This window comes from Ananas comosus, linkage group 12 (assembly GCF_001540865.1).
Source record: "Ananas comosus cultivar F153 linkage group 12, ASM154086v1, whole genome shotgun sequence".
NCBI lineage: Eukaryota > Viridiplantae > Streptophyta > Magnoliopsida > Poales > Bromeliaceae > Ananas > Ananas comosus.
In genome coordinates, this window is record NC_033632.1 from 3,973,464 (window position 1) to 3,987,157 (window position 13,694).

General features: G+C 37.0%; 1 protein-coding gene across 1 annotated transcript; it reads left to right on the forward strand.

Annotated features, from left to right (window-relative positions):
- LOC109718157 (probable serine/threonine-protein kinase PBL3) lies at window positions 7,834-12,150 on the forward strand. The gene is made up of 7 exons (XM_020244184.1): window positions 7,834-8,145; window positions 9,147-9,481; window positions 10,204-10,339; window positions 10,538-10,671; window positions 10,748-10,871; window positions 11,135-11,612; window positions 11,951-12,150. The coding sequence occupies exons 1-7, from the start codon at window positions 8,091-8,093 to the stop codon at window positions 11,988-11,990; spliced, it is 1,302 nt and encodes a 433-aa protein (XP_020099773.1). The 5' UTR covers window positions 7,834-8,090; the 3' UTR covers window positions 11,991-12,150.

Sequence of the window (13,694 nt, forward strand, 5' to 3'; positions counted from 1 at the left end):
ACTTTCGATTGTTGAAAATATAAAATCTCACAAAATAGTGATGATACAATGCCGAAATTTTAAATAACAAATATTTATCTTGCGTTAGACATATAAATAATTTTTTCATTATAGTTTTGGGTGATTTGAATAATTAATTCTATATTGTTAAGCTTGCAAATCGCTCACATCGATAACTAGATTTATTGATTCTGAACTCTTTCGACCAACTAGACAAATAATATAAAAAATTATAAAAAATATTTTTTTGATATTTTAAAATTGGAAATCAATGATAAAATCCACGTCTATTTAAGAGGCTTATTCTCGAGAATAACTTAAAAATATAAGAATTTTCGTGCTTCGACTATAGGTACCCTAGCTAGACAAAGAGGCAAAAATTTTATAGAAAGAAGCAGAGAAAGAAGGGAGGGAAGGTGAGAAGAAGCTTTTTTTTTTTTTTTTTTTTTTTAAGATAGGTAGCATGCTATTCATTTCGTTTATTTCATTTAGAAATAAACTTAGCTGGAAATATGAATCAATAAGTATTCGAACTTGGAATCTCGGGTACCAACCACCAAGCCCTTTGCCACTTGCGCTAGGGACGGTCGGTGGCTGAGAAGAAGCTGCTGAGGAAGAGAAAGGGAGGGTGAGAAGAAGCTGCTGAGCAAGCGAAAGATCGGTGAATCTATATAAGCTTGATTGTTTTTCCATATCTAGCAAAATTTTCTAAGTCAATACAGTGAAAATAATTATGATGGAAAAAGTTCTTACTTTGGTGATGGTATTATCCCTTTCCTTTCTCTTTCTTAGCAGCTTCTTCGCGCCCTCCCTTTCTCTTTCTTTGATGCTTTCTCTTTCTTTAAAAAAATCAAGTTGTACGGTGTTTTTTATTTTTATTATTATTATTACTTTTTTATTTATGCTCGTGCAAAATTGGGATCGTCTCATTTCCGTCTTTCGGATTTGCATCCAAATACGAAATCTCCAAAACGGCCTGTTTGTAAATGTCTCAAAGAAAAGCTTTGAGATGGGCAGGCGCTCACCCTGTAGCGCCAATCTGGAGGGTTTCCAAATATTAGATATGACTCGAAATTGATAATTGACTTCAGTTCGAAACTTCGACTCGTGGATAGTTTCGCGATGTGACCAAATTGAAAATTAAGTTGCGGAGGAAAAATGAATTCCCTTTTTTGTTTGATCGTAAAGTTCTTTCTTTCCTCGCTCTTGATATATTCCTACAAAGGATTTTTAACGTAAATCTGTGTGTTCTCGTTTATTTCTGCTTATGATTTGATTATTTTGTATTCGTCATTTTCGTTTCCATTTGTGCGTTTGTCGTAACACCAAATAATATTAATTGTTTGGACGCTGTGTCTATAAAATTTTTGCCCAGTCCAGAAAGCGAGTTACAGAAAGATTTTGAGCAAGCAAATTTGTCAAAATTATTAATAATATTTGCCGCGAACCAAATTTTTTATTTATAAAATCAGTGCCAATGGTATTGGCAGCACAATTTCGTCTAATTAATTTAATTAGACTAAAATTTTGACTATAAATTTTAAAAAAAATTAACATTTGATGTTGAAATATCTCACGTATTAAAGTTTGAGAATCAAAAGTGTATTTTAGATATGGTAAAAACATGCAAAACTTATCTGAATTATAGGCCATTTTTAACTCGGTTATCCAACCATTCAAAATTTTAATTTTACTATTTAATCTTTTAGTTTATTTGATTTGAGTCAGTTAATGATTCCTTGACTTCGAAATTTAATTAAGCTAATTACTTAATTTACAAGTTCATAAATTGTATAAAATATACGAACTAAATCTGTGAAAATAAATAATGTATTCAAATATTAAAATCAAAATACTGTTTACTGACTTAAAACAACCAGATTGAAAGGTCGGATAATAATATTAAGATTTTGAAAGATTAAATAACAGACTCGAACTAATCTATATTTAAGATAACTGCTATCTTTTTCAAGGCTAGCTAAATTACAAAAAATCCCTAGTATAAATATCCGCTTTTCATTTTCCTTCCTTAATTTTCAAAAATCTATATTTTACCCCTCAATATTTCAAGTTATTCCATTTAACTCCCCTCCGTCTGATTTCTATCACTATCCCATCCATTTTTTTATATTTTATATCAAAAATAACATTCAAAATTATAAAAATATACTAAATTTTTTTTCTCTATAGAAAAAATAAAGGTAATTTGATCATTTTGTTCTTTCCATTAACATCGTATCCTTCTGAAAACATTTCTGAAATTTAAGAAAATAAAATATAGATTTTTGAAAATTAGGATGAAAAAATAAAAAAAAGGTTAATTTCGTCCCTACAAATATGGTGAATTGCAAATATATATATATCTTTGCAAAGTTCAACTTTCATATGTTGTTCCTATAAAAGTCCTGATGTTTTCAAATATGCTTTACCGTTAGAATTCATTAGAAAAATTAGTTAACCATAAAAAAAATACTTAACCCTACTTAATTAATGAAGTGAATTGACCTTTTTACCCCTCTTTAATTAATAGTTGAAATTTTTAAAGGAACATATTTGTGATAAAAAGATTATATCATTTATAAAATAAACAGTATTTGTCACACTCCAGTAATTCCATATTGGATTGGATATGAATGGAATGTGATTGGGTATATAAGAGACTTAAACACTAATAATAATAACTGGGTTTAAGCATTTTGGGCCGGTGGTTGAGTCTAATGAGTTATTGTTGCTAGTGGGCTGGGTCGTTTTATTTGGTATCAGAGCAAGTTCATTAGCCGGAAGTGTGAGTCTTGGCTGAGTCAGAGTCGGAATGGCAGACTAAGCCAGAATTGGTGATTGACAGGCTAAGTCAGGGTCAGGATGACAAGGCTAGCGAGACGAGTCTCACATCGCCTCATGATCTCTTAGGCTGTGTGTGTGATTGGACTGATGAGGACGTCAGGACCATAAAGCGGAGAGTATGTCATACCCCAATAATCCCACATTTGATAGGAATAGGAATAGAATTGAGTATATAAGAGATTTAGATACTAGTAATAATAACTAAGCTTAAATATTTTGGGCCGGTGGTTGGGCCCAATGAATTATTGTTGCGTTACAGTATTTTACGTGTAACAAACCAGATGGACAAATTTGAAAATATTAGGACCTTTATAGGGATAATATTTGGGCCCAATGAATTATTGTTGCGTTATAGTATTTTAAGTGTAACAAACCAGATGGACAAATTTGAAAATATTAGGACCTTTATAGGGATAATATATGAAAGTTAAACTTTGTAGAGATATATTTGTAATTCACTATATTTATAGAGATCTGTATGAAATTATTCTAATAAAAAATAAGTATTTATGGAAAAATTATGTAATTTAGCTTCTTTTTTTTTAGTAAAAAAAAAGTACTTTTTTCGAAAATAACCCTGTGAAATTTCGTAATTGCCAAAATAATCCTGTGAAACGTTTATTTGTGAAACTGACCCTCCTCTCGCCACCTCAGCCGCCACATCAGCATTTCTCACAAAGACGGTGACTTGTTCACCGTCTTTGGGACGCATCTTGAAAGCGGTGAATGGTTCACCGTCTTCTCTAGGCGTGGACCATTCACCGCCTTCTCAGCAATTCCCCGCGTAGCTTAAGGTGCCTCGAGAAGACGGTGACTCGTTTACCACCTTAACAAAGGCGGTGAATTGTTTACCGTCTTATCTAGGCGTGAACCATTCACCGCCTTCTCAGCAATTCCCCGCGTATCACCGCCTTCTCAGCAATTCCCCGCGTAGCTTAAGGTGCCTCGAGAAGACGGTGACTCGTTTACCGCCTTAACAAAGGCGGTGAATCGTTTACCGCCTTATCTAGGCGTAAATCATTCACCACCTTCTCAGCAAATCCCCCGCCCAACAGCCCAGGTTTGTGGCATAGATAAGACGGTGAATCGTTCATCGTCTTATCTAAAGACAGTGAGTGGTTCACCGTCTTTAGTGCAAACACCACGCAGTCCAGGACTTAGCCATTTTTTTCCCCGGGTTCGTGGATTTGTACTAAAGGCGGTGAACCATTCACCGCCTTTAGTGCAAACAGCACCAGGTGCTAATTTAAGCTTGATTTTTAAAAAAATTTCAACAAGTTTAACGCAAGTTTTTTCACGATAACAAATATTCCAACAAGAAACTCAACAGATCAAGTGGAATAACAAGATGCAATCAACAGAATAAAAATATCAAAAAAAATTCCGAGAAATGTACAAATATGCACTAAATTAAGTATTATATAATATTATACAAAGTCTCAGTTATCTAAATCAAAGATATACAATCAGCCTCTCGATTGTCCTCTTCCTCGACGTCCTCGGCCACGTCCTCGTGCACGGCCACGTCCACGTCTACGGCCACCCTCTACAACGAGATCAACAATAGGTACGTCATCAATTGCCTTGATATCGGTCATCTCATCGAGATCCGCAATCATAATGCCCTCGCGATGCTCCGGTATCGCCTGAGTCTCCTCGATAGTGGCTGGTCTAGATGTCGGGCGGGCCTGTGATGAAGACGCGGCATGACGTCGAGAATAGACGAATGTAAAGTGCTCTCTAGAGACTGGCGGCGGCAGAAGCAAGTCCAAGTCCAATGGCCTTAAAGGAAATCTCTCAGGGGCGGCGGGCATATCAGCAACATCACTAGGAGATGGAGATCCAGCGGATGTCGGTGTCTGACGGTAGTGATGACCCGATGTCGATGCATATCCAAAATCTCGACCTCTGATATCAGTGGCGACAGGTATAGTAGGAATGTACTCCAGTACACTATCAAGATCGATATCCATGCCCGTCAATGCCTCCAGTACAATTACGGTGCGCCGCATTTAGCATTGGAATAACACAAGTGTGTTGACCAGTATATGTCTTAACTCTAAAATATGTTGCATCTTTAGGAACCGAAGCGTGTAACCTCCAAGGACATCCCTCAACTGTGCATTTCACTGTATAAGTTGTTTTGGTAGATTTCAAAACTTTCATCTGAACATTGTGAGTAATGTGTCAACGATCTAGAGCATCCACTAAAGATGCCTTATCATTAAAGATTTCACGGAGCCAAGTCCCGTCAATGCTAGGTAGATTGGAATTGGTACGTCTAACATCGAACTCACTCGAATTCACAACATACTCTTGTATCCAATTATTATCTGTAGGAAATTGCTCCGGATGGTCAATGAAATCAAGCTCTTCGTCAGGATTGTCTACATATTCGTTGTTTACATGCGGGTCATCATTCAAACTGTAAATGGCATTCGCGAGGCAATTTAATCCACCATCGTGATCATCTTCAATGTCGGCAGCTAGATCATTCTAATCGTCGTCCTCATAAATCGGTTCATCATCCTGATTATCGTCATTACGAATAGGTGAATCATCCCGATTACCATCATTATGAATAGGGGCATCGTTCTGATTACCGTCATTATCATCTCCTTCATCAACTAGATTATCAAGAATTTCATTCCAATTTGCATAGGATGTAGATAGCATGCAATAGGTCCCGAATGTTTACTAGAAGACGTTCAAATTTCACTTACTATTAATTAAAAAATAATCAACATTTTCTTTACCCCCAATCGTAATTTTCATTAGGTGTATGAAATATCGTGGGTTCGTTACGTGAAGTCTCGGGCTGCGCACGTGACGTCGAGGGTTGCGCACGTGACGTCGAGGGTTGCGCACGTGCGGTGGAGGGTTGCGCACGTGAAGACTGAATCTGTCTGCAGTAATTATTATTCAAACTTATCAAAATATTTCGTAATTAAATAAAATATTCACCGCAATCTATAGATCTTACTGACCTTGTCATCTGATAAATGTCTGGTTCATTACCAACTTCACGGTCACCAATTGGAGCATCCGGAAAATCCACATCGATATCATTATGTAGCAGGTTTGTGTAATAATCTTGCGACTGATATTGTGTCTCCGACGGATATAAATCTTTCTCGATGTATAGCGACACACATCCATAATGTTCAGATAATCCAATTAAACCCTCCAATGATTCATCATCTACTATATCATGATCAATATATTCATTTGCTCCCATAGGGTATCGAATTTTGTATTTAAGACAACATTCTTCTCTATTACAATTTACTAAACGATACATTCGATCTCCTCTCAAAATTCGTATAGGTCGTATCTGAACGAATCGCGATCAATTTCTTTCGACCATCGAAATATCGGGGACCATTTCCATCCATAACTAACTGTCCATCCCAATGAACACTAAGAGACATTCGACGACTAGCCATTTTAACTACACAGGAAAAAGAATCCTAATTATTTCCAACGACTAGCAATAAACCTCCAAAAGAGGTTTCTATAGTAGAATACTAATTATTTTCAATTCCGAAATCAAATCAATTAGTAACCAAATAAGCTATTCCAATTAGTAACCAAATAACCTTCAAAAGAGATTTCTATAGTGCATTTGTGCATTTCAAAGGCATAAGTCTCTTACACCTATGAGAGGGATGGGCATAAGGCAAATACACAATCTCTAGATAATATCTTACAGTTAGAGAAGCTTACACCAAATACAAAGTGCATTTGTGCCATTTCAAAGGCATAAGGCACTTACATTTACATTAAACCTACACTAGAGTTAAACCTACACTTACAGTTACATTAAACCTACATTTACATTAAACCTACACTTACAGTTAGAGAAGCTTACAACAACTACATTTACATTAAACCTACACTAGAAAACACACCTGAGAGAGGGATGGGCAGCGACCTCGGCAGGGGCGGCGGCGGCGACGTCGGCGACCGTGGGCGGCGACCTTGGCACGGGCGGCTGCGACAGGGGGCGGCGACTTTGGCACGGGCGGCGACGTCAGCGACAGGGGGCGGCGACTTTGGCACGGGCGGCGGCGACAGGGGCGGCGACCTCGGCACGGGTAGCGGCGACAGGGGGCGGCTCGTGGAGAGAGACAGAGAGATAGAGAGAGAAGATGTGAGCGGGAAAAGGAAGGGAGAGGTATCGGGCTCGGTCTGGGGGTCGGGTAACCTAATGAAGACAGTGAACGGTTCACCGTCTTCATAAGACGGTGAATCGTTAACCGTGTAATGAAGACGGTAGACAGTTCACCGTCTTATCTAGGAGTCAGGCGCTAAAGATGGTGTTAATCGTGTTTAGTGGAATCCAGATGAGACGGTGAACTACTCACTGTCTTATCTGTGTTTTAGCCCCCCTCTCGAGGACTTTGCGAAATTAGGCTGGGTGGAGTTCTACACTAAAGACAGGGATTTCTTCAGGCGGCATAGATAAGGCGGTAAACGAATAACCGCCTTATCAGAATGCCCTAGATAAGGCGGTAAACTATTCACCGCCTTTGTCAAAGCGGTAAACGAGTGACCGTCTTCCGTAGGCACCTAGCGCCACGCGGGGAATTGCTGAGAGGGCGGTGGCCTCGATAAGACGGTAAACGATTCACCGCCTTCATAAGGTGGTAAACGAGTCAGCGTCTTCTCGGGACACCTTAGGCTACGCGGGAAATTGCTGAGAAGGCGGGAGGAATTGCTGAGAAGGCGGTGCCTCGAGAAGGCGGTGAACCATTCACCGCCTTCAAGACGTTAGACCTAAAGATGGTGAACAAGTCACCGTCTTTGTGAGAAATACTGATGTGGCGGCTGAGGGGGCGAGAGAAGGGTTAGTTTCACAAATAAAAATTTCACAGGATTATTTTGGCAATTACGAAATTTTAAAGGGTTATTTTTGAAAAAAAGTTCAAAAAAAAACAACACACACGTACTTCCATTGTGTGGAGGCAGAGGCGGGGTCGCAACATTGCCGTTGCCCCTTTTCCCCCGTCACCTTCTCTCTCTCTCTCTCTCTCTCTCTTTTCTATTATGTGATCGAGACCAAGGAAGGAAAAGCAAAAAAAAAAAACAAAAAACGAGATAAAAATCTTATTTTGGGGGTATACCCATCGTAAATATCTCCTCTTGTTCTTCAAAAAGCTCTAGGATTTGTTGGTTTTGGTGCTTGAATCATTAGTTTTAAAAAAGAAACTAAGAGAGAGAGAGGGAAAAGAGGGAGAAAGGAGATGGGGAATTGCGTGGACACTTCAGTGAGGGTTGGGCACGCTCATCAAACAACTTGTGAGTTTGATTGTTTTTTTTTTTTTTTTTAAGGTTGAATTTGGTTTTGTTATGTTTTTTTTTTATTTTTGTGTGTGTGTGTGTATTTTTGGTTTAAAGTGGGTGAGTGTTTTTTTTCCTTTTTGTTTTAAAGATTGTAACATAATAGAGAGAGTATTCATATATAGCTTAAAGATTCAATTTTTACAAGTCATTATTAGCAAATAGTTCATATATAGCTCAAAATTTGAGTTTTTAACCATTTGGATTTGGATTATACAGTTTCTAGCATCTGGGTTTTTCCTCTAAAACTAACTCTTTGAAACTAATAGTAATTATACTTGTACTTCGTTTTCTATCAAAACTGGGTAATATCTTTAAAAAAAAAAAAAATTGGGGTTTGTGAATGAAACAAAGATTATGGACTGAGCTTTGGGTATTCCATATTCTTTCTTATATATTGGGAGCATCCTCTTAAAATCCTGCTTAAATCAGATATTTTTCCTGTTTAAATCCACACCTAGATAATAATAATAATAAGGTTGGTATATTTATCTCCTTTGTAGCATAAGAACCTTTTTGGTATTATTTTAGGGGATGTTTTGGTTCTTTGGAGAAACATGGAAAACTATAATTTTCAAAAAAAAAAAAAAAAAGTTTTTTTTTTTTATAAAAAGCACTTTTTTTCATAAAATCTAAACAAAAAATTCAGAAAAATTACTTTTCTTCGAAAACAAGCAGCAGGACGGAAATATTTTTCCAGCTAAAAAACTAATTTCTGAGATATTTTGTAGAGAACCAAAATTAATGGAAATAATATAAGACATAATGTTGTTAACTTTTCTTCCTATTAATTAATTGCTTTGTGAAACATAGTAAACACATATGTATATATACTGAGAGTGTGTCCAGTTCTATAAATTTATCATGCTTGTCGATCGAGTCAGGCAAAGTTTAGTAATATAGTGGCTAAAAGTATGGCTTTTGTATCTTATCTGAACGAAATGAAACAAACGAAACAGATGCGCGCGGAGTCAACCGCAAAACAAGCGAGCCGATGGCTCCCTTAACTTTGAGCAAGCCGGCCCCCGCGGCTCTCTCCGCGTGCCTTCCCGCCGCTCGGACGGAAGGCGAGATCCTTTCGTCCCCGAATCTGAAGGCGTTTACGCTGAACGATTTAAGGAGCGCCACGCGAAATTTCCGATCCGACAGCCTCATCGGGGAGGGAGGATTCGGGTACGTTTACAAGGGCTGGATCGACGAGCAAACTCTTTCTGCCTCCAAGCCAGGATCGGGGATGGTCGTTGCAGTTAAAAAGCTCAAGCCGGAGGGTTTTCAGGGCCACAAGGAATGGCTGGTAAGCCTTCATAATATATGCTTTTTACCGCGCATTAATACACAAATATAAATAAATATTAAATATTTCGGCAGAAAAACCCAAATAACCCTTCTTTTGTCAACTTGGCGCTAGAGTGTGGTTTTCTGCTGAAAGAGATGAATCATTTTCCGCCTTCAAAAAGACGGCGAACAACAAATTTTCAGTAGATACCTCAAAGAGTATTAGATAAGGGCATTTAATGGAGGATGACGCTCTGGTTGATGACCATGAATCTTCCTGAAAGCTTAAATGGGGTATTTAAAGAAGTTTGCGATTTACCTATCACGGCTTTAGATGGCGCGGATAGACGCTGTTTGAGCTCGTGAAATTTGAAATATCTACTGAAAATTTATAGTAGAAAGTGATTGTAAATGAAATTTGAGATATCTACTGAGAATTTGTGATACCGTCTTTTATTAAGCGGGTATGTGAAAAAAATAATCTCTTAAAAGTGGTGAAGGCGGTAAATGATTGACCGATTTAGTAGAAAATTTAAGGACAATGAATCAGTCGTCGTTTTCTTGAATGCGGTGAATGATTCACCTCTTTGGCAGAATTATCCACTGAGGCACTGAGTTGACAAAAGAAGCAAGTTATTAATTTGGTCGAATAATTCTTTAGAAAAAGTTATTTAGCCAATTATAAATTTTTACAGGATTATTTTTAAAAAAAATTCCATTGTTTTCCGTTGGTGGTCGCAGACGGAGGTTAACTACCTGGGGCAGCTTCACCATCCCAATTTGGTTAAGCTCATTGGATACTGCTCGGAGGGCGACAACCGCCTTTTGGTTTACGAGTTCATGCCGAAAGGAAGTTTGGAGAATCATCTCTTCAGAAGTACGTGTCCAATTTGCGCAAAAGAAAAAAAGAAAAAAATTATTATTGAATGTAAATCAGCGCGACTAAAGATCTCAGTTGAAAGTACGATACATATCGAAACATCGACGGTCGAATTGCATTGCATTCGAGTTTTTGGCCACGTTTTAATGCTTTTGTTCAGTGTTTGATATGTTGCTTAATCTCGCCCCGTTTTAGGAGCTCAGCCGCTACCGTGGGCGATAAGGATAAAGGTGGCCGTCGGGACCGCGAGGGGTCTCTCATTTTTGCACGACGCCAAGACACAAATTATATATCGCGACGTGAAGGCCTCGAACATTCTCCTCGATTCGGTATGTGCAAATTTTCGCGAATTCGATTGAGAAAACGGGTTTACAACGTCTTTTTCGCTGATACTCTTATCTGCAGGAATACAATGTGAAGCTTTCAGATTTTGGATTGGCGAAAGCGGGACCAACCGGGGATAAAACCCACGTTTCGACGCAAGTGATGGGCACTCACGGTTACGCTGCTCCAGAATACATTGCTACAGGTTCATTGCAGAATCTAAATTGCTCCTTTTTCTGCATGTTCAGAAGATAAATTCATCATAAATTTTGATTTGTAGTTTACTTTAGATCTGCAACATATTCTTGTATATATATATAACGTTACCGTGGAAAAGCAACTGAGTAGTTTGGTTGGTTACATATCTTAGTTCGGAGTTTTTGCTGCGGCAGGAAGTTGAAATGAGCTTCTACTACAACAAGAAGCTTTTGGTCGACGGTACTGATCAAACTTTTGTAATATGTACAGGTCGGCTCTCCGTGAAAGCCGATGTTTATAGCTTCGGTGTAGTACTGCTGGAGTTGCTAACCGGGAGGCGGGCCCTCGACAAGTCGAAAGTTGGAATGGAGCAGAGCTTGGTGAACTGGGTCAAGCCCTACTTATCCGGAAAGCAGAAGCTGCACCGCATAATGGACTTGAAACTCGAAGGGCAGTACCCCGGGAAAGGCGCCCAAATCATCGCGAGCCTCGCCTCGAAGTGCTTGTCCAGCGAGGCCAAGCTCCGGCCCAAAATGTCGGAAGTGCTCGCGACACTGGAGCAGCTGCAGGACATGAAGCACAGCGTGTTACAGTCTCCGTCGATCGGCGGTCGGACAGCTTATAATAGTCCGATGAGATCGCCGTTGGGGAATCACTACCATTCGCCGAGGAGATCGCCGGTGGGGAATCACTACCATTCGCCGAGGCGATCACCGATCGGCGGATCTCCCTCGGTTCCGCAAAGAAGGTACATGCAAGTGCCCTGAATGAGACAAGTTGCATCTACATCCTCTCTATATATAGAGAGAGAGAGAAAGCGATGCTTCCTTTCAAGCAAAAGGATATCTGAACGGACGATCGACCTCATTAAACATAATTTACACTATTCAAACTTTATAAGACTCGAATTTCATAATTTTTCTATATTATTTGTCTAATGATCAAGTGGTCTCAAATTCACTTTATATTAACCATTAAAAGAGTCAATTTTAAGACCACTTAAACGATAGGCAAATGATGTCGGAAAACTGTTATATTCGGGCACTAAAACGTTCGAAAAAGATTAAATTAAGTTTAACAATGCAGGTCGTCGAATTTGAATTTAATATCGCATCGCAGAAAATGAGGAGGAGGTAAACACATCCATTTACTTCTCAAAGTATTTTAGCTATATATAGCATTTTATTTCTAGAGTTGTTATAGTTATGACCTCTAAAAACTCAAAAATATGAGGTTTATTATTAACATATAGGACACATATGTTGTATATATATAGTTTTGTTTCATTCCACTGTTTCTCTCGTGATGGTTGTATAATTAACTTTTGGATTTTGTGTTTTTTTAAATATATATATATATGCACCTTATGCAAATATGTGAATTTATGTTGTTATTATTCTTTAAAATTCGCAAATTCGCGTGACAAACCATATTTATTTGCATTAATAACCCTAACTGGGGTTAAAAATATGTAAAGGCCATTTTGGCATACTAGGGTTAAAAATCATATAAATTAACAAATACCACTATGAATATTCAATTAACCTTTGAAATTCGTACGCTCGTTCGATTTAAAATTTTGCGTCAACTTTTGCGCATCAAATACTTATATATAAAGTACAAAGAAATTAAATTCAAAATTAGATTATTAAAATTGCAAAATATTGAGATTATTTTTGGTGATAGAGATATGAAAAGTGTTATTTTTACAAACAATTTCTACAATAATTTGCAAACATTAAAATTTAGTGATTATATGTTATTCTTTGTTTTGTGAATTACAATAATCATTTCATGATTGATATTTTTTTACACAAATTAAAAAGTGTTAATTTCTCAATAAAAAGAATAAATTTTTAAAAACCTGAACCTGACTATCAATTTCAAAACCCGCACCCGAATACGATCGATTTTAAAAATTCATATCTAAACCCGGACCAGACTAAAAATTCGAAATCCAAATCCGAATCCGAAACAATTATTTCTCTTTACAATATTTCACAACATATTATATTAAATCTAAACTTTTAAAATACAAATTCAAATATAGCACTAAACATTTATAAAATTAATTCGGATTCGAGTTCGGGTCACGTACAATTAAAATTCATACCAGAATCTAAATTCGTTGAATTTTCATTTTTAATGTTCATATTCAAAACTATATATATTTATTTAGTATAAGATAAATCCAATTTGGATTCATATTCAAATCCACCCGTGAGATTTTTTGATTTTTATTTTAATTTTCTTTACCCTAAATTGTTTTTGTTCAAAGCCCTTTACGAGGTTTGTGGTTGGTAAAAGGCCACGAGGCGTTGTCAAAGATGACACGTGGCGGGATTTTAGTGGTTGCCAATCATCACACGGTTCATTGTGAGCCACGAGCCCTCAACCTTGGCTAATCCATATTATTATTATTATTATTATTATTATTATTATTATTATATATAATAATATAATAATATCTCCATCCTCAAAATATCATTTTTTTTATCCACAATAATAAAAAAATAAAAAAATAAAAAAAAGAGTAAACATGCAATAAATTAGCCCTTATCCTTCCAAAGAATAACAATCTTGCCATTGTGCTTTTGCATCATGCTACCCTAATTAATTATTGTTTACATGACCATATGAAATGTGTTTTTTTTTTTATTTGTGATTTAAAATTTAAATGTTAGTTTATCGAATGTCAATTTAATGTAGTTTTGACTAACGAAATAGAGAAATAATTTATGTGTATCTAGTATTAATTAATACTTTATTTAATTGGAATAAAAAATATAAAATCTTCATAGTAGCTAATGGTTATTTTATTATAATTTTT

Excerpts from the sequence above, each read along its gene's own strand:
- LOC109718157 (XM_020244184.1), top strand. The coding sequence starts at position 8,091 with ATGGGGAATTGCGTGGACACTTCAGTGAGGGTTGGGCACGCTCATCAA. Across the intron at positions 9,482-10,203 it reads AGGGCCACAAGGAATGGCTG|ACGGAGGTTAACTACCTGGG; the intron begins GTAAGCCTTCAT and ends TGGTGGTCGCAG. Across the intron at positions 10,672-10,747 it reads CGAACATTCTCCTCGATTCG|GAATACAATGTGAAGCTTTC; the intron begins GTATGTGCAAAT and ends TCTTATCTGCAG.